General features: G+C 38.1%; 1 protein-coding gene across 1 annotated transcript in view; it reads left to right on the top strand.

Moving 5' to 3' along the window:
* The window catches only part of MGAT4D (MGAT4 family member D), a 36,936-nt gene extending 17,140 nt beyond the window's left edge, over nt 1–19,796 (top strand). The window contains 9 exon segments of the mRNA XM_024126659.2: nt 983–1,032; nt 1,034–1,121; nt 5,394–5,482; nt 5,485–5,529; nt 8,368–8,414; nt 15,205–15,318; nt 16,810–16,885; nt 18,214–18,332; nt 19,075–19,796. Coding sequence (XP_023982427.1) covers nt 983–1,032; nt 1,034–1,121; nt 5,394–5,482; nt 5,485–5,529; nt 8,368–8,414; nt 15,205–15,318; nt 16,810–16,885; nt 18,214–18,332; nt 19,075–19,150 — 704 coding nt within the window. The 3' untranslated portion in view covers nt 19,151–19,796.
* The last annotated feature ends 1,832 nt before the right edge of the window (nt 19,797–21,628 follow it).

Raw genomic sequence — 21,628 nt, 5'->3', positions numbered from 1 at the left:
GCATGTGGGATCTTCCCGGACCGGGGCACGAACCCGTGTCCCCTGCATCAGCAGGTGGACTCTCAACCACTGCGCCACCAGGGAAGCCCAGCAAACATTTTAAATTTTGATGAAGTTCAGTTTACCAGTTTTCCTTTTTATGTTTTATGCTTTTGACATTGTACCTAAGAACACTTTACCTAGCTCAGGGTCATAAAGATTTTCTTTTAATTTTATAGTTTTAGGTTTTACATTTAAGTCTATGAAACTTTTGAGTTTATTTTTATACATGGCATGAAGTATAGGTCAAGTTTCAGTCTTTTTCATGTGGATGCCCAAGTGTTTTAGCACCATTTGTCAAAAAGGTCGTCCTTTCTGCACTGAATTACCTTTGCACCTTTTTCAAAAATCGATTGACCATATTTGTATGGATCTATGTCTGGATTTCTGTTCTGTTCCATTGGCTTCTGTATCTGTTCTGTAATACCCCACTGTCTTGATTACTATATTATGTATTATGAGTTAAATTGGGTAGTGGGAGTCCTCCAACTTTGTTCTTGTTTTTCAAAATTATGGGGGCAAATTCAGATGAATGGTACGGATGGAGTCATTAAATGCTGAGAGCCTAGAAAACAGAGTTATAAAGATACAGCTTTAATGACGTGATGTTAATCAAAGTAGCAGAGCAGGCCAATTAGAGCATGTTTCAGTTCTGCTTCCTGCATTTGGAACTGTCAGTTCTGTTAGCCTCTGGTTGTATCACTCATAGTGTTAGATTTAAATTAAATACTACCTTTAAAATAAACATGAATCAGTACTCTTTGAGCTATATTTTATAGCCTTATGATTTGATAATTCACATTTAATAGTATGTATCATATATACTGAATACTAAATTAATCTGTGAATTAACTTATTAACACTCGTTTTAAAAAATTGTACTGGAAGGAGAAGAATCCCTATAAGTCATGAACTCAGAAACACTATCTTTTCTTTCTTTCAGTTAAGAAGAAAGTGAATGCATTGAATAAGAATGAAACAGTGTCTAATGCATTTTGAAGTCTTAAGGTTCTTTTTCCCCCATCTAAGGAAAGTAGACAGAATTTATCCTGATGTAATCATTGGCAAAGAGAAAACAGGCGGTAAGAAAACTTGGAAAATCAAATACAGACATTTTGCTCATTGGGGACATCCTTTTAAGTTTTAAAATGTAATCCATTAATGTGATACTCAGATTGATATCTAGACCACCAGCCTATCTGGCATTCATTTGGATTACCGGAAATCAATGTATTGTCTGACAGAAAAAATTGTTCAACAAATATTCGGAGACTTGAATTCAAATTCAATTTTAATACAGATGCTTTGAAAATAAGTCAATATAAGCCAAACATCATTAAGCATCTGCTAAGTGCTTGGCAACTCTTTGCTCCCTTGGTTTTGATAAATCTATTTCTTGTCTAGTTATCTTCCTATTTCCCTATCTTTCTGGGGACCAAAGTCAACAATAGCTTTACAGAAGAGATAATGTTTGAGCTAAGCCTTGAAGAATGAGTTCAAGTTCACGAGGTATAGGAGAAAAGGAAAAGCATTTGCATTAGAAGCAGGGATACTAGGCTAAGTCTCAAAACATCTGCCATTGCCACCAACCTTGTTCATTCCAATGGGTGAGTCACTCTAGGCCAGAGGTCAGCAAACCAGAGCCTGCAGACCAAATCTGCCTGTTTTTAAATAGTTTTATTGGACCATAGCCATACTCGTTGTTGTCTGTGGCTGCTTTCATGCTACATCAGGAGAGATGAGTCGTTGCAACAGAGATGATATGGCCCAAGCACTGAAAATGTTTACTATCTGGCCCTTCATAGAAAAAGTGTGCTGACCTCTGCTCTAGGCAGTTCCTTGGGAGTAAGTAGTGTTGGTCTATGTCACATGCCTCTGACAAGCCTATTGTGTTGAGATAGGGGTGCCAGATGACATCGTTTACCATCTACTGAATTCTCACTGTGTTTCATATGCTAAGTTAGATGTTTTCTTTCATTATCTCATTTAATAATTCTCACAACCCAATGCAGTAAGCCTGTGATTATCTCTATTTTAAACCTGAGAAAATGAGGCTTGGAGAGGTGATGGAACTCTTTGAGATCACACTTGTAGAAGTTTTTACCTGCATCAAATTCCTTCTTAGGAGTATTTTGATTGTGTCATGTAAATATGTACATATACATGCATACACACGCGTGTGAATGTATGATAGAGTGCATGCCAGACAAAGCTACAGCGTACAGAAGAGGTGGAGTCAAAAGACACAGGAACAACAAAGTCAGTACATGGAAACTCTCAGATGTTAGATGCCAAGGAGAAACACAGGCTTGGGTAAGCATCAGCAAAGATAAGCAGAAGCCCATGACACAGAGTGAAAGGAAGGAGAGAGAGAGGGATGGGTAATTGGGAAGAGCAATGGAATTCCTTAGTGGGAGCTTGGGGTGTTCAAATAACCCAGTTATCAGCGCTTGTTGGGAGGACAGGCTTCCCTATAAACCTTCATCGGCAGAGGTGATTTAAAGGGAGATTTTAGTTACTTTAAAGATGACATAAAACATTTGCAAAAGTATTGAAGCCTGGAGCATGGTCTACTGGGGAACCTGTCATGAGTCTTGTATGTTCTATTTTCTGATACATCTCAGATAATTTCTACTCTCTATAACCCCTCTATAACTATTTTTTATTGAGCCCTCATTTCTCGTCTGGTCTATTGAAATAGACTTGTAATTTTTCTCATGGCTTTAGTTTTGTCGAAGTCAATTCACTCTGTACACTTTCCTCAGAGATACATACTCAAATACTTGCTCAAACTCATCGTGCTCAATTCTTCCTTAAGATCCTTCAGTGGATCCTCAGTGCATAAAGGGTGAAGTTAGCTCCTTGGCATGGTATATGCACAACAAGCTATATTTTTCAAATCTCAGTTTCCACCGCTTCCTTTTTTTCCCAGCAACCCCAAACCACTTAACGTCCCCCCAGAATAGGCCAAGCGGTCAGTGTGCACTGACCGCTGCCTGTAAGGAGCACACCGCCTCCCACAACCCACAGCTAACCTGCCACATGAGTCTCTAATCCACTGTGACTTTTCAGCTTGACTGACATCTTTCGTGTGAAGTCTTCCACGTCCCCTCATTTAACAGACTTCTACGCAGTACCATCTGCTTGCTAGGCTCTGGGGAACTAGTGGTGAACAGATGCGGACCTCATCCTCATAGAGACAAATGGGCAAACAATTACAATAGAAAATAATCAGTGCTCTGATAAGGGAAGTACAAGGGTGGAGCGAGTACTCTGTACTCAGGGAAGTAGGGAATGCTTTCTGGAGGAAGTGACATCTAAACTGAGACATGTAGGGTGAAAAGAATAGGAATAGGGTAAGCAGGGAAAAGGCAGATGGTGGATAGTGGAAAAGGAGCGGAAAGAAGTGTGAAAGGTCTAACAGCAAGAGGGCCTGGAAGAAAGATGTGGCTCGTGCACAGCTGGGGCTGGAGCCTATCGGCAGTAAAACACGGGGCAGAGGCCACATAGTAAAGGAGTTTGGCCATTCGTTTATCCACCCCAGTGTTTTGGACATTATTATGTGGCAGTCATTATATTAGTGCCGGGTTCACAGTAATGGTGAGCAAGAGATACAGAGAGTCCCTTCACTCAGCTTGCATTCTACCCTGGAGGACACATGGGCAACCACAAAAAGGGCGATACGTTTCATGAGCGGTGAGGTAAGACTACAGAGCCGGCACTCCCAACCTGATTTACGAAGAGCGAGGGGAGCTGGCACGAGGGCCCAGAGCAGGGCGTTCTAGGCGCCAAGGAGCGGCGCGTGCACACTCCTGGAGAGGACAGACCGCTGTCTGGTCAGTTCGAGAAGCTGCAAGACACGAAGGAAGACTGGTTTGGAGAAAGGGTAGTTGAAACAGAAGAGGTAGGTCAGACCGGGTCACTAAGGGAAGGGCCTTGCACACTTCTGTGAATGTATTCCTTATCCTAAGTCATGGGAAACAATTCCAGCAATTCCATTTGAAAGTGGATCCCCAAGCTTGAAACTTAACTCCTGCTTAACTTAACTCCATTTGTAAAAATGGAGTTTAAAAACTTAACTCCATTTGTAAAAATCAATTCCAGGTGGAGTGTAGCTCTAAATATAACAGGCAAACAATAAATGATCTAGAAGATAATCAGGAAAGCATCCTTATGACTTGAAGATAAGCAAAGATTTCTCAACAGGAATCAAAAAGCACTGACTATAAAGGAGATGATTGATAAATTGCACAATATTAAAATTAAGAATGTCTCTTCTTAATTTTAAGAGGTAAAACATTGAAAAGCGAACCCATGGTGGGAGATGGTATTTGTGATATATATATATAACTGACAAAGGATTCATATTCAGACTCTATAAAGAGCATCAATAAATCAGTAAGAAAACTAGAAACAACTTAATAGAGAAATGGACAAGATCTTAAACAGGATTTCACAAAAGCATATCCAAAGGTCAATATACATATGTAAGTATGTTCAAACACAATAGTAATCAGGGAAATACTGATTCTTACTGCTCTCACTGAACTTCAATAATTTTTCTTAAATAAATGCCTCTCATTTTTTTGTACACCAGGGCTCCAATGGTTTCAACAGCTTTTTTTTCCAGTTTTATTATTGCTTTTTTAGGGACAGGATTTTTCTGAGTTCCTCACTTAGCCATTCTGGAAGTACTTATCCTCATCTTAAAGTGGGGAAATTAAGACTGGAGAGGCTGTATACCTGACCAAACTCAAACAGCCAAGCACTGGTACAGCCAAGATTGAGTTTGGGTAGACTTCACTGATAGAATCTTAATAGCTACTGGAATAACATGGGGTCTGTTCTCCCAGTGCTTCAGTCATTAATATGCAGTAAAAGTTACTTCGAGGCATGGATTCATTCCATCAATCATTTGGAAATTACTTCATACAGTTTTTATCACAGGTGAAAATATTTCACAGTATTTTTCCTGTTTTAGGTTGCAGCATCTCCTTAAGGAAGAAGAGTAGAAAGTCAGCCAATGTGTGATGTTTTGTACCCAGTTAGATGAAAGCTATAATAAATGGAGAGTGGCTAGTTTTATTTTTTCAGTACGTTGAAACTCTCCAAAATGAGAACATCTTGGAGTCTAATGCATTTACTAACAATCCACGGCAAATTGGAATTTCCTCAAACAGAAAATGAAATATGTGATAAAAATTAACAGCAGTTCGGATTATTTTTGCAGTAGAGTTTCAAACACTTTTTTGATGACCACACAACCCAAACATAGAAAGAAGCACGGATATTAATGCTAAATTATGTTTTTCTCTGTGCTTTGAAATGATGATGCCATACTCCTGTGTCTGCAGTTTCTTTTGCGCTGGGTATTTCCACCGTTAACAGAGGAAATCATAGTTACCTGAAGCAAACGCTGACCTCTATCATCTCCAGGATGACTCTTTATCAGAAGAGAAGGACTCTGTCGTGATTGTCTCTGTTGCAGATGTACGTATGAAAAATAAGTAGCTCCCCTCACTCCCGACCTGTAGTCTCTAAACACCCTTCCTCCATGGTAATCACTATCATTTTGAATTTTTTCTTAAATTAAAAAAAGCAATTCCTAGATGCCTTTTTTGAATAACAGTGTATTTAATACTTGTTTGATACCACCGAGAAGGAATTAAATATGTCAATCTGAAAAGAAAATGAAATAGTTTCATGTGGAGAAATGTGGTTGTATTGTTAAATGTTACTAGGAGCCCTGTATACTCTATGGTACAGAAATTATATTTACAAACAAGACATTAAAATTGATGCTGTAGTAATAAAACCCACCCAGCCCAATAAAAGGTTGGTATATGAATCAAGAGATAATTTATATTAAGTCAGTCACAATAACCATCATTAGTTGAGGGACTCCTTTGTATATCTGAAGGACTGTGGAAAATTTTTATATACATTATTTATAACTGGCATTACATCCCTGTAAAGTAGGTATCCAGATGAAGAACCTGTAGCTTAAAGAAAGTAAATAGTTTGCCCAGTAATTAATAGAGCACATTCAAATCTGTGTCTCTCTAATGGTCCCAAAGTTTTCTGTCTTGCCTCTAATGCTACGTAAAATTATAAAGTATGGTATAAATATTAACACCATAAGACCCTTCAGAGGGGAATTTGGCAAAATGTGTCAGATTTTAAATGCGTATATCCTTTGAATCAAATCTCAATTCTTGGGAGGTATCCTAAAGAGATAATCAGGTCAGAATTTAAAAATAATAAAAATATGACAGTATAGTACAGTAGTTGAGAACACAGACTCTGGATCTAGACTGCCAGGGTTCAAAGGCCAGCTCTTCCACTTCCTGGCTTGTAAGCTTGAGCAAGTTACTTAACTTCTCCATGCTTCACTTTCCTTATTTGTAAAATAATGATGATATTGCCTATAGTATAGGGTTGTTTTGGCCATTAAATTAGCTAATATAGTTAGAGTATTTACAGCGACACATACTAAGTGTTCAATATGATGCATGACACATACTAAGTGTTCAATAAGTGATAAGTTCAAAGCTGTTCAGTGCACTATTGTTTTATAATAGCGTAATATTAGAAACAACCAAAATATCTATCAATAAGAGACTAAGTACTTACGTCTACATTGCAATAATCTGTAACCACTGAAAGGAGAATGAATATCCACATTCACTGGTACAGAACGATGTCCATATCATACTGTTGACTGAAAAAAGTTGTGAAGTATCATGTTTAACATTATGTTATCTATGGAAAATGTGATAGAAAAAAGGAAGGAAGGAAAGAAAGAGAAAAAATAGACAGATGATAGAATATATAAAGAAAAAAAGAGAGTGGGCAAACCTTAGAATGATGGTCTCCAAAATATAAATAATGGTTGTCTCTTGATATTGGGAGTTAAAGGGATCTCTGCTGTCCTATAAAATTTTTTCTCTGTTGTTTGAATTTTCTATAAAAAACATCTTAGAATGCAAAAATACTGTAAATAAAGCAAGCAATAGAAGAATTAATAGGAAAATAGAAATAAGAGGTTAAACATTCTCTCCAAGTTTATTTTCTTAATATTGGAAGTATATACATAATCTCCAAAATGTTTTATGACATTACCATGCATTGCATATTACAGTACGATGTTTAAAATATGTTTCAGTGTGCTTAGTGTTTAGTGCTTCTAAAATATGTTTCAGAAATAGCTGGTGATTCAATTTTTGGCTATCTTAAGATACTCTATTATACTCTATATATACTCTATTATAGTAATATAATAGAGTTGTCTGCATCATGGCTGATATTTTTAAACAAGCAGTCTAACTATATATATTCAAAATTGCCTTTCAGACTACTCAGATTTGACAGTAGAACTATAAGTATTCAAAATATTTTCAGAATTTTGTACTGGGAATTCTTGTGGGCCCTGAGGCTGCATCTTGTAAATGCCATAGATTATGTAAAAAAAAATATTACCTGAAAGTATAAGCCACGAAAAGCTACTTACAAATGAGTCTGTCATCTAATCTAGCAGAGTAGATTAGATACACAAAGTTTGTTGATGGAAGAAAATTGGGGAATCAAGCCGAGAAATACTGCCTGGAAAAATGTGGTATAATTGTGAAGTAAGCTTGCTGTTATATAATACTCATAAAATGAAGACACTTTCAAAAAAGAGCAGTTCTTTGAAATAAGCCATCCTATTTTTAGGACAAAACTGTTTTAGATACATAAGTTTTATATACTAATTTTTTTTTTTTAAAGAAGATGTTGGGGGTAGGAGTTTATTAATTAATTAATTTATTTATTTTTGCTGTGTTGGGTCTTCGTTTCTGTGCGTGGGCTTTCTCTAGTTGCGGCAAGCGGGGGCCACTTTTTATCGCGGTGCGTGGGCCTCTCACTGCTGTGGCCTCTCTTGTTGCAGACCACAGGCTCCAGACGCGCAGGCTCAGTAGTTGTGCTTCACGGGCCCAGTTGCTCTGCGGCATGTGGGATCCTCCCAGACCAGGGCTCAAACCCGTGTCCCCTGCATTGGCAGGCGGATTCTCAACCACTGCGCCACCAGGCAAGCCCAATATATATACTAATTTTTAAGTGTAAATAATGTGTAGTGATATTTCATATTGTGACAAAGAGAAAATAAAGTATTTTCAGTATTCCAGTCAGATCTTTTAGACGCATGTATATTTTAAATCCTTTCATAGAAAGTAAAAATTCTAGAAATTATTAAGACATAATGACATTCCACACATAAACTAGATTAGCACGTATTAGTAGAACTATGAGTCATGCTTAGTTTCAGTAAAATATTTCTCTCATTTTTAGAGTAACGAAGATTATTTAAAATCTGTGGTTGACATGATTACAAAAAAGTAAGTACTTTGTGATAAATTTTAAAATAACTGTTCTTTCATTTTTCTATCCTGTTTTATTCTGTCCAATTACATGATTTTATTAGTGATCATATTCTTTTTAATAAGTGTAACTGTGCAGAAAAAACCCTGCAGTTCTGTCGATGCTGTGATGAAGTGTAGCGTATAATTTCCCCCTAATTTTGTGCCTATTAAAATCCATATTTGTCATGTTATTATTGTTATAATAGCTATTCCCCATGAAATCCATGGCCTCTGAGAGAACCCTACTAGATTATTTTTTAAACATTCTTGCGTTTCTTACTGTATGAGGTTACTTTCACTGCTTCTGCTTACAACCTCCTGCTTTATGCAGCCCAGGAGATGCAAGCACATGCCGATGAATCAATATGAAGTTACTTATCAAGCAAGATGCTGTGGACTGGACCCAGCCTCCCAAATCCTTATGTTTAAGTGGGCGATACAACTGGTAAAAAATCACAGCCAGGAAGCTAGTGTTATAGTGGCATGGGGAAGGCCCATGTGTGAAGGCCTATATGTTCTCCCATGTGAGAACATATAGACGAGGAAGTATTTCGCTTTACCTGCAGATACCAAGGACTTTCCTGAGAAGATGATAACTGAACGGAGTCCACGTGTAAGTAGACATGCTTTGGGCAGATAGAAGGAGGAGGGAATGCCTGGCAAATAGAATTGCTTGAGAAGGCAGAAGGGCCAGAAAGGAGCATGCTACTTTATGGGAAATATAAGTATATCCTGAATGTAGTAGGTGTTTGGAATTGAGGAAAGATTGGTGGGAGATAAGGCAGGTCATGATGAGATCATGAAAGGCCTTATGTATGATGCTAAAGATATGTGCTTTTTTAAAAAATAAATTTATTTTATTTATTTAGTTTTGGCTGCATTGGGTCTTTGTTGCTGCGCGTGGGCTTTCTGTAGTTGTGGTGAGCAGGGGCTACTCTTCGTTATGGTGCGTGGGCTTCTCCTTGCAGTGGCTTCTCTTGTTGCAGAGCACGGGCTCTAGGCACGCGGGCTCAGTAGTTGTGGCATGCAGGCTTAGTAGTTGTGGCTCGTGGGCTCTAGAGCGCAGGCTCAGTAGTTGTGGCGCACGGGCTTAGTTGCTCCGCGGCATGTGGGATCTTTCTGGACTAGGGCTCGAACCCGTGTCCCCTGCATTGGCAGGTGGATTCTTTTTGTGTTTTTGGCAGGCGGATTCTTAACCACTGCGCCACCAGGGAAGCCCAGGATGTGTGCTATTTGTGCTACAGGCTAGGGTTGCACACACGGCCTTCAAGCTGAATCTGACTAACAGGCTTGTTTGCTTCAGCCAGCAGTGTTTTGCTTTGTTTTGTTTTTCCTCACCAAATAGCTCTAGCAGATGAAGCAAAGTTTTTCTAGTCAAAAGAATTCCAGCCAGTGACTGTAGAATAAATAGAAGATCACCATTTTGAAAAGTAACTGATTCAGGCATATCATGAAGTGGCAGGTGGATGGGGAGCTTTGCAAGGAAGGTGTACCAGTCAGCATCCAAGCAGGAAACTCTTGGTAGTTGAGAGGGAATAGAGAAAATTTATTTATTTATTTATTTATTATTTTTTTTTGTGGTACACGGGCCTCTCACTGTTGTGGCCTCTCCTGTTGCGGAGCACAGGCTACGGACGCGCAGGCTTTGCGGACATGGCTCATGGGCCCAGCCGCTCTGCGGCATGTGGGATCTTCCCGGACCGGGGCATGAACCCGTGTCCCCTGCATCGGCAGGCGGATTCTCAACCACTGCACCACCAGGGAAGCCCGATAGAGAAAATTTAATACAAAAAATTGGCCAAAAAAGTTTACAAGAGCTGAGAGAAGAAAAAGGAGAAGAAAGGAAACAGGAGAAGCATAAAGGGAGATGAGATTGTACCCCGAGGTCTGAGGTTGGGCGCACAGTCTGCTGCACTGTGGTCAGTGCCGGGACAGAAGGTTCTAGACAGGCAGCCTCCATCAGAGCTGGTGCCCCCATGGACTGTGTCGCTCCTACAGTGCTGTCACTGTGCTCCATGCCGCTGTGGGAGACTTCACCAGAAACCGACCTCAGGGAGAATGTCCGCCTTTTCTACTGCTTTCCAATCTCTTGTTACTTACTGCCAGGAGGGCCTACCTGAAGGAGCTAGCAAGGGGGCCTGCAGACCCCTGCCCTGTAATACACGGCACAGCAGAAATGCAAGAATGTGGGCTGAGAGCAGATGGGTAATTAGCAAAAAGGGATTGAGTTCCCCCACCTGAACCTCTGACCAGTCTGAGTATCACTGCCACGTAGAGAGGCAGGTGGTTTGACTCCCGTTGTCATGCACATGAAATACACCAAGACGTAACTGTAGGGAGTTACTGCCCACCAGCCTCCCAAAATAAAACAAAATGACCTTGAATCTGTCAACGAAAATTCAATTAACAATCAAGTTAAGAAAAAAAGGAATTTTAATCAAGCCAAATTGAGGATTATAACCCTGGAGACAGACTCTCAGAAGCTCTGAGGACTGTTCCCCCTGGTAGAAGTCAAAGGCACAGTCAGATACATTTTTGAGACAAAGGATCGTATATCAAAATGACATACTGATATTCTACATAAAATTCACCAAAGATACATAGTCCAGGTAAGCACATACAAGGTGAGCAGTAAGTCACTACAACCCCTTACAGAGTTGGGAAAGAATGCTAATCTTTTAAGAAGTGACATCAGAAGAAAGGGGAAAAAAATTGATCTTTATGGACTAGCTGGCATTCCCATCCCTGAGGAGGTCTGGTTAATGTGTGATACAAATGCATATTGTACACTGCGGGGGAGTGTTGGGACAAAGACAATTTTATGCTTAAATTTTCTTGTCCTGCCCTAAAATATAAATTTTATCTCATCAAATTGAAGCAAGCCTTGAAAGCTAAACTCCAGGTTAAAGTATATACAGTGAAGAGAGGAAGCAATCTGGGGCGAATTCCCAGGATGTGGGACATTCTTTAGGACAACTGACCCACTTCTTTCAAAAAGACAGTTGCATAGGGAAAAAGAAAGAAAAACTAAAGTGACTGGTCTGTATAATAAGCTTAAAAAAATATATCAGATGACCTATTACATGAGAGGATCTTAAGTGGATACTCATTTTGAACATCCTACCCCCAGCCCCCACCATTAGATCCTGTAGTTAGACTACTAGGGACGTGTGAATATCAACTGAGTATTATGTGATGTTAAGTAATTATTCTTAATTTTGTGAGATGTGATACTGTCAGGTCGTTATGTAAATAAATGTCCTTTTTAAATTTTCACACTGAAGAATTTAAGGGTGAAATACAACATCCAGGATTTGTTTTAAATATTACTTCAGCAAAAAATGCGGGCTGCATAGATGAACAAGTAAAAAATTAATGGTTGTTGAAATCAGGCGATTTGGGACTCGTTGTATTTCTACTTTCATGTATTTTGGGTAATTTCATAATAAAAATGGAAGGAATTAGACTATTCTCAATGAGCTTAACTGATGGGGAGAAAAGTTAAAACACACTAGCTCAAAGAGAAACATGTTCGGGGATTTTTGAGATGGGAGCATCTTGTGTGTTTTTCCGTGTGTTCAGGTGAAGAGGGAGGAAGCTGATAAAGCCAGGGCTATGGGGGATTGGATGCAAGGTGCACATGGAAGGAGATTCAGGCAGGACTAAGACTGAAGAAAAAAAGGGATGAGAATGGGTGAAAGAGTAGAAAAAAAGTAGTTTGGGGAAGGAAGGTGAGATGAAAGAATTCCCTCCTTAAAGGTCTCTCTTCTCTGTGAAGGAGATAAAGATCATATGTTGAGAATGAGGGATTGATTGACCGTATATGAACTTGAGAACAGTATTGAAGGCTTGAAATAGCTGATGTGTATAAAGGAGACGGAGTTGGGCAAGATTAAGTAAAACACCATGGATGTCTTGTTCTCCCCAAAGAAGATTCCCCAGGAGAAAAGTTCCCTTATGCTTTAATCCTTAAAGTGTTCTCGTATTCCATGCTATCCTCTCAGTTGCTTTATTCTGAATAATAACCCACTGTTTGGAGAAGACACATTAGCCTGAAATGACTTCAATCTATGCTAGTTTGGTATCCTTATAAGGGATTCTTGACAAAATCAGTTAAAAAGAAGGCAGAGGTTTACAAACAATTCCTGTGGATATGACTACATAATTGCAAACAGTTGTTTCATGACCTTTAAACATTCGTTAGAACATTTAATACTCTCTATCAACTATAAATGTATAGAAAAATGAAAAATATAGTAAAGCTAATATTCACTTAGTACACTGTAATGTAAAACATGGAGGCACATGAGAAAATGCTAATAGTCAGAGATAATGCAAATCAGAACCACAATGAGATATCACCTCACACCTGTCAAAATGGCTATCATCAAAAAGTCTACAAATAATAAATGTTGGTGAGGGTGTGGAGAAAAGGGACCCCTTGTGCACTATTGGTGGGAATGTAAGTTGGTGCAGCCACTATGGAAAACAGTATGGAGGTTCCTCAAAAAACTAAAAATAGAACTACTGTATTATCCAGCAATTCCACTGCTGGGTATATATCTAAAGAAAACGAAAACACTAATTCGAAGAGATACATGCACCCCAGTGTTCACTGCAGCATTATTAACAATCGCCAAGATATGGAAGCAACCTAAGTGCCCATCAACAGATGAATGGATGAAGAAGATGTGAGATATATGTATATAATGGAATATTACTCAGCTGTAAAAAAGAATGAAATTCTGCCATTTGCAATAACATGGATGGATTAGAGCAGGGGTTCCCAACCCCTGGGCTGAGGACCGGTGCCGGTCCGCGGCCTGTTAGGAACCGGTCCGCACAGCGAGAGGTGAGTGGTGAGAAAGCGAAGCTTCATCTGCTGCTCCCATCACTCCCATTACTGCCTGAACCATCCCCCCACGTCCATGGAAAAATTGTCTTTCACGAAACCGGTCCCTGGTGCCAAAAAGGTTGGGGTCCGCTGGATTAGAGAGTATTACGCTTAGTGAAGTAAGTCAGAGAAAGACAAATGCTCTATGTTATTACTTATATATGGAATCTAAAAAAACAAACATGCACATAACAAAACAGAAACAGACTCAGATACAGTGGGAAGAGGAAGGGGGAGGGGCGAGATAGAGACGCAGACAACTGTGTATAAAATAAGCAACAAGGATATATTGTACAGCACAGGGCAATATAGCCATTATTTTGTAATAACTTTAAATGGAGTATAATCTATAAAAATATTGAATCACTACGTTGTATACTTGAAATTAGTATAATATTGTAAACCAACTGTACTTCAATTAAAAAAAATAATACATGGAAATTATTGAGAATAAAGTATTTTATTTCTTTTAGAAAATTTATCAAGAATAGTTTAAGCAGTATTTGCCTTCTTCTTGTCTTGTAACTTAAAATTCAGAGGAAACATATTTTTTATGCTTTGGCAAATTGTCATACTCCTTTCTGAGTTTAGATCAGGCTCCTACATTTTATCATTTGCATTTTCAATGTCATGAAACATCTCTGAGAGTTCCTTTAATGCGAAGTTCTTTGCCAGCATCACATCCTACGGGACATCCTTTTTCTTACAGCCATTTTCCTCATTTATGTCAGGTAAGTTCACCCTCACTAAGCGCCTGTGGCCGCACGTCTAGAGTCTCTGGAGAGGGAGGTGGCAACGTTCCCAGGGTCAGCAGTCTTCGAGTCACATCCAGAGTCCAGCATTATCCAGCATTATCACCTTCTGCACTTTCATCTATTGGCCAATTCCCTCTTTTGATTATTTTTGTTCAGTGTCACGTGGGACTGTTTATCACTGGCAGACAAGGAGGCAACACAATTGCATGTTTTGCTGCCTGTCAGTGAACTGAGTAACAGATGCCATAATTGAAATCATGCATATAAACTCTGTCCTGTTTCCATATAAATAAATAATATAAAGCCTAAATTTAAATCTCATTTAAAGTCATTTTTCTCTAAAGGAAAACCATTTAAAATGCTGTACCTGGTCTCTCATTCTTTACCTTGATGGTACGAGATTTATATTACAGCTTTTGTGAGCAATATTTTATGCATTTAAATGATGTCCTTGTTGGTCTATAAATATTAACTTTTAAAACTTTTAAAATATTAACTCTTTAAAATAAAGAATCTAAAAAATATACATACTCCTTGGGAATAGTGGTTGGGACTCCGTACCTTCACTGCAGAGGGCCCGGGTTCGGTCCCTGGTTGGGGAACTAGGATCCCACAAGCTTTGAGGTGTGGCCCCCCAAAATTTATATATATATATATATGTTTATATATATATATATATGTATATGTGTGTGTGTGTGTGTGTGTATACACACACACACACACACACACACACTCCTCCAAAGAGTTACGGACAAGAGTCACACTTAAATATTCTAATGTTCTTGCTCTTTTGCAGTTACTGTATTATGCTAACTAGTCCATTAACTTCAGTCTGTCAGAGTGCATATCTGATTGAAAACTTGGAAAAGTCAAAGTACCTATAATTTTTATGAGGCAATTAATTTTATATTGTACATTTTAATTTTTTATAAGGGTCACTAACTTATAAAAGAAATATTTTGGCTAAAAAGTATTAGCTTTATGATGTTGATATCAGGTATATCATGAAGTCATTCGGATCAAAATATGTGGACATACATAAGGAAATTCTTTTTAAGTATTTATGTTATTTTGATAAGTCAAATATTCAGTTATAAGCTTCCACTTCTATTTATAGATTCAAAAGGCAACTGATGTCTGGGTCCTTAGAAGTCATTTCAATACCTGCTTATTTTCATCCAAACATATCACATGCCAAGCAATCAACTGATGACTCAGAAAAATTAGAGAGGTATGGTATATTAGAAAATAATATCCTTAAATAACTAACTTCATCTCATGAAATGTTGGAATCAGCATCTAGTCGTTAGTATTTCAAGCACAGTGGTGTCCTGGAGCCAGTTCCTGTTGGCTGGCACCTAGATTCTACTCCCAGCTTTTCTGTTTGCTGATCATCCTAGGCAGGTAATTTAGCCTTTTTTCTTTTTTAGCTTCCTCAACTTTGTAGTGTGTATAATAAAATCCACATTACATATATGGAAAAGTCATCGTGAAAATAAAATATGGTAGTATTTATGAAAGAATTCTGAAAAATTAAAAGCTCTGTACGTGTATAAAGGATTGCTATTGTTCAGTTATAAATGTGGTATGTATTACAAGAAGTATAATAATTTGGTTCCTCAAAACTCAGTAGGGCAAAAGATGTCAAGTTTCAGAAAAAGGTCTTATCCCAGTAAGTTTATTGGCACTGGCTTTTTAAAGAAAATAATAAATGGTATGTCAGAATCTAGAAATCTTTGAAGGATTTTGTTTTGCTTTTAATTAATGACCTACATTTTACCCAATTTTTAGAGTCATAAAGCTGGGAGACATTCTAGATCCTCATTTTTCCTTCTGCCTTTTATGTCTCCATCATCATTTCATTTTTAGAATCTCTCTCTACATCATTCCTCTCATCCCCAGTCCTCTGCCTTGGACTTAGTTCAGACCATTAGAGGTCTGTTGGCTTTCCTTAATCCTAACCTAGCCTCTCCTCCAGTTCATTCTCCATACTGTAGCCAGAAGAATCCTTTTTCATATGAGATCAAGTCCACAGTTTCCTGCTAGTCATAAAAGACCCTTCCTGACCTGGTTTCTGCCAGCCGTACCATCCTCAGCTTCCTTTCCATCAGCTCTTGGTGCTCTAACTCTGAGGTGATGCACCCCTTCACACATTTGTGCCTTTGCAATACTGCTCTTCTACACTGAGTGCCCTACTTCCTTCTGCTCTGCCCTCCCCGTCTTATTATAAGTCATCATGGTCAATATCTTTATATAGCACTTGTCTGATTGCTCTAATTTTATGGTGTTTCTATCTTTCATGCTAGATTATGAGACCCAGAAGGACAAGAACTGCACTGTGTGTTGCTCTCTGAATCTTCAGGACCTGGCCTAGTATCTAGCTTAGTATTAAATTAGAATGACAGTTCTTTATACTTTTATTTGAACAAGACCTAAGATCAGGAAGAATATTAACTTTATTATATAGATGATAATTTGACTAACCAAAACATAAAATAAATAGGTTATGCTTATTCCTAGTTTAGCAATGGCAGACACTGTCCACTGAATACAATTGGGAAACCTTTTAGTATAACTTATAAGGTATTCTGTTTTACTTAATGTAGATAGTACTTTCTGTGAGTAAAGTGTAAAAAAAAGTTTGTTTTTAATTAAAATGTGCTTATAAATAAAAACTAAACAATAATGAAAAATATTAACAGATTTTATTACTTATCTCTAGTTGGCAAATCAAACAAGTATTAGATTTTTGCTTTTTGATGCTGTATGCCCAACCCAAAGCTATGTATTACTTACAGGTAAGCCCTTGTTATAAATACATAATTTAAAGTGGAAGTATTATATTCTTCTTTCCTTCGATTCCTTCCTTCCTCACTGTATCCCTCCACTTTACTCTGTACTTAGAAAGTAGAAAATATCCATTATATTAAAATGCCAAAAGGAAGCTTAAAATTGGTTCTATATTAGTCTTCTTGCTGGGTCACTATTAACAGAGGAAATTATAGTTACCTGAAACAAACTGAAAAGAAATTCTCGAATTAGAAAAAAACAGAAATTGTACTGCTTACATTTTTCTGCCCACAGGTACATTAGATTAAACAAACATATTTTCAGCACTTATGTTAGACAGTGTATATGCTCATCATTGCTACCCTACATTGCCACGTTTTATGAGTAACACAGTTCTACAGTGCCTTACTGTGTTTGTGAAATAATGAATTATATATAATTTGTACCTCCTAAATTCCTGTACCTCCTATATATATAGTGAGGTGTATACTTACATTTCTCGACAGTAAGTATGTACCTCACTATATGAGACAGTGTTCAGTTGTGAGAGGAGTTTACAGAATGTCATTGGAGAATAGGGAGAGGGAATTAGAAAAAGGCCTGAAGCCAGTTCTTCTCTTTTACTGGAAAAACCAAAATCCCTTTGATTCCTAGTCGGTGGTAATATAATAGAAATATGAGATCCAGCCAATGTACTCGTCCCATTTTGGAACAACACGGTTCTGTTTTGTGCCCTGGTCTTGTGCCTGAGGACTTGCACATCTTCTGAATCATCTAGGAGGCTCTCTTCATCTGTAGGTTCCATTAATACATATTAATATGTATTAAACTTAAAAAGAAAATTCTAGTTTCCTTTCGACCCCTTCCCCCCTCTTATGGAGAACTATTTCTAGGCTTACTGGCACCATCCTTCTAACCAGCTAGTTGGGGATGGGACGGCCAGCTCCCTTTTGTTATCTCTTTGCCAAACACAATTATCTGGCGCTAGAACATGAGACCTATCACCTAAACAAAAAGCCAATTAGTCTTAACCTAGAAACTGAAGTAGTTGTCAGAGTGAAAATGGATTCAGATAAGTAGATGCTTCCAAAGAGGATTTAGATTGAATGTTCCTTTTAGTATTTAGGAAAGAAACTGATAATAATCTGGTCTCAGAATCAGGAAATGAAAATTGACTAACAGGAAATACCCTCAATGAACTGAACTAAAAATCAATCTACTACCTCATAAAAACATGTTTTCAGTGTATTCTATTATAAGTATTTTCAGTTTTCAAGCTAATATAATTTGTTTCATGGAAGCATCAAAGGTACTAATGCCTTTTTTTTTTTTTTAGCTAGAAGATGATATCTTAGCTAACAAGATGTACCTTACAAAAATCACAGATTTTGTACATAACATCACTTCAAATAATTGGTTTTATATTGAGTTTTCCGTACTTGGATTTATAGGTAAGCAATGGATCTATTTTGTGGGATCAAGATTTTTAGTACACAATAATCTGAAAAGTTTTTAAGAACTTATCAAAGAGTCTGTTACTAAATGGAAAGGAATGGCATGATTTCTATAAAGATAGTATTAGTTTAATAGTAAAATCAGATTCAAGGATCTGAATTTCAGAAAATGTATTTTTAAACCAAATTTTTTTGTAGGTGACCGTATATATAAACAGATTGTTCACATTTTATAAAAACATAAGGCAGCTACTACTTAATGCTAGCTGCTGTGAGTCTGGCACACTTGTTAGCACAGTAACTAAGATGTACTTCCCTCTATTTTACGTAGAAAAATACTGAACTTCAAAGAATTAAAGTTGTAGAGGAAGAAATTTTAACAGAACTATTGTACTCTGAAGTCCTTTCAATGTCCAGTATGCCGAAGCTGACGTGCTTCAAAAATATAAAAACATACGAATTATACACACCACAGAAAAGTTCCTAAAATTGTGCCCATGATGTGATTGTTTTTACAGTTCTTCTGTAGACTTCCCTTTTGCTTCCTTCCATTCGTTCCTCTCTTTCTTCTAGCCCTTTTTCTTTGATTTGACCCTCATGGCAGCAAGCCAAGTTACCTAATTCATTTCATATCGCATGTCGTCATTGTTTCAAGCAGGATCCCTCTCTTATTTTATTCTTTTGTTTAAAGCCCGACCCGTACCTCCACTTCTTCCCACTCCCATGATAGGTTTTGCACTCAGTATATTTCATTCAGAGTATATATATATCACATACTATGTAAAATATTTGGTGTTTATCATGTTTGTACCTGTTTAAAAGTTACATAAATGGTGATGTGATAAGCCTATTCCTGCCTTACATTTTTGTCCTCAAAACTAGATTTTATAACTGTCAATATGTTGCTTTATGTTCAGTTCATTTTTCTTACTGCTGCCTAAGTGCTACATAATAATCCATTTGACTTACCCATTCCCAGATTGGTGGACCTTGGCTGCTTCCAGCTGTCTGCTGCCACAAAGAAATGGAGTGACATATATGTCTCCTGGGATGGGATCACTGAGGGCAAACACCTGGATTCATGAGGGCAGAGAGGGTCTCTAGAGCTTTAAGACAGACTTGCAAGCCATCCTCATAGCTTTGCCCCATATTCACCTCCATTTCTAGCAGTACTGGGGTGTTTTTGCCCTGCAGATTGCTTCTCTGTCTCTCACTGGCAGCTTGAGATACAGTTGTCTCAGACATCCTTCATTTTGTTTCCTTTGTCTTCTTTCCCATTCTGTTTGTAATGTCATGTTTTTAAATGGCCCTCAATGTTATTATGTTCAGTGTGAGTGCAAGAAACAGTGAAGGTAGATACTTGCATCTCATTCACCATCTTATTAGGCAGACTACTAGTTCATTCTTGAACTTTTACTCTTCAGTCTATTTGTTTTTAAACTTCAGAAAGCAAAATTTTCATTTCCAGGACTTCTAGTTGATTCTTTTTATGTATACGGTATCCTCTCTCTGTGAGAAAATTAATTACACTTAAACATTAGTACCTTAGTATAAGTGTAATTTGTTATCTGAACTGCTTCCTATACATACTGTCTGTTGTAAATTCTGCATCATTGCCATCCTCCTCTGCATTCTCCTCTGCTTCTCAGGGGAAAAACCGGGAAGTACAGCTCATAGAATGTCTTTACCGAAAAAGTTACACTTTGGATTCTGTGAGCGTGAGATACTCTCATAGACACAGAGGAAGGCTGAGAAGGACATGAATTGAGGTCACACTAGCTGCCAGGCAGCTGAGATCACTGGTGGCCTCTGGTCTCCAGAGTTCTTCCCAAATGGCCTACCGTTCTGCTGAGACAGCTGAGATCATCTGCCGTGGCTTCCTTGAGACCCCTGTACTTCCAGATTTCCTGAAAGTGGCTTCCTGTCCCTTGCTCCCCGATCTTTCTGAGAGTTGAGTTCACTTCTACTTTATTCTTTCTGCAGCAAATCTATTTCTTTATTCAAATTACCTCAAGTGGCTTCTGTTTCCTTGACTCACCTCAGTTTGATTCTGTTGCTTCTTGTGTTTCAAGCTCCCCAAAGTGAAAACTTGTTTCTTACTTGTCTTTCAGACTGTCTGCTATTTAGTCTGTGATTGCTGAATCTGTTTTTTGTAGCCTTCCTGCAGAAGAAGGAAGGGAGAGGGCAAGGGATGGGGCATTCTACTGTTCAGTGTATGGTAGCTTTTCTTCGGCGTAGGGAAGACCACATTCTTCTTGGGTATTGCTTTTCTTCTCCACATTGCACCCACACTCACTACTTCTGCCGGGAAACAGTCATTTCTGATGTCTGCTGCTTGGCACAAGCATGGATATTCCAACTGCGGCTCTGCAGTCAACCCCAAAGCCCCTGCCTGTTCCCACTCTTTGAGCTTAGGTCATCCTTAGAGCTGCTCCCATCTGCTTAGTAGCTGGCTCCTGTGCGTTTTGAAATGTGAATTTATTCCCTTCTAATCCAGTCTCATTCACTTTCCACCTAACACTGCCCTCCGAATGATATCTGTGGGTGGAACTGTATTCATACGAAATTACCTTTTCACATTTTAACAGTAAAAAAGGCACATAATATACAACCAAAAGTATGCTTTATTTATACACATACCACTTCACCATGGAAAAGGTGCATTTCCATGAAGATAACCCTGCACTCTGAGTTTCAGTTAGACTTGCATCATGATGAAGGGTTTTTCACTTTTTTTAGTGGGACTGAGATCAGCAAAAGCTTGAAGCAAAGATGAGATATGGTAAAGCATGTGTTGAGTTTTCAAGATTGTAATGTTCAAAGATATCCAAACATACTATAGCTCAAAATAATGATCGATGCCCAGCTGCTCTGTGGAAATAAAGTAGCTCAGGTATCAAATTGCCCAGGCACCTTCATCCATTATCCTGTCAGTCAAGTGTCTTTCTCTTTTCACAGCTCTTTTCTGAATGTTTCCCTTCTTTTGTACAAGAACAAAAAGCAGACCACTACTACCCCTTTTTCCCTCCCAACTTAGGAATTTGAAGTACTTTCAGCGTCCTTTAATGAAACCACATTTCCCTGTCAAAAACAACTTCAGGGAAATAATGAACTGTCCATTTGCTAAGACTTTAAATATTTAAAATTAGATGTTTCCAAACTGATAAAAGGGTTGCAGAATGGATTATCCCTTCCATTTTCCAAACAGGGCATTTCAAAATGGAATAAAACTCAGTTATATAAGATTCTTAGCTTTGTTTGTATTTATCAAGTAACACACACACACATATAGTTAAA

Source organism: Physeter macrocephalus, chromosome 7, assembly GCF_002837175.3.
Source record: "Physeter macrocephalus isolate SW-GA chromosome 7, ASM283717v5, whole genome shotgun sequence".
NCBI lineage: Eukaryota > Metazoa > Chordata > Mammalia > Artiodactyla > Physeteridae > Physeter > Physeter macrocephalus.
Note: the sequence above shows the minus strand (reverse complement) of the source record. Positions and strands in the feature narration are given on the sequence as shown.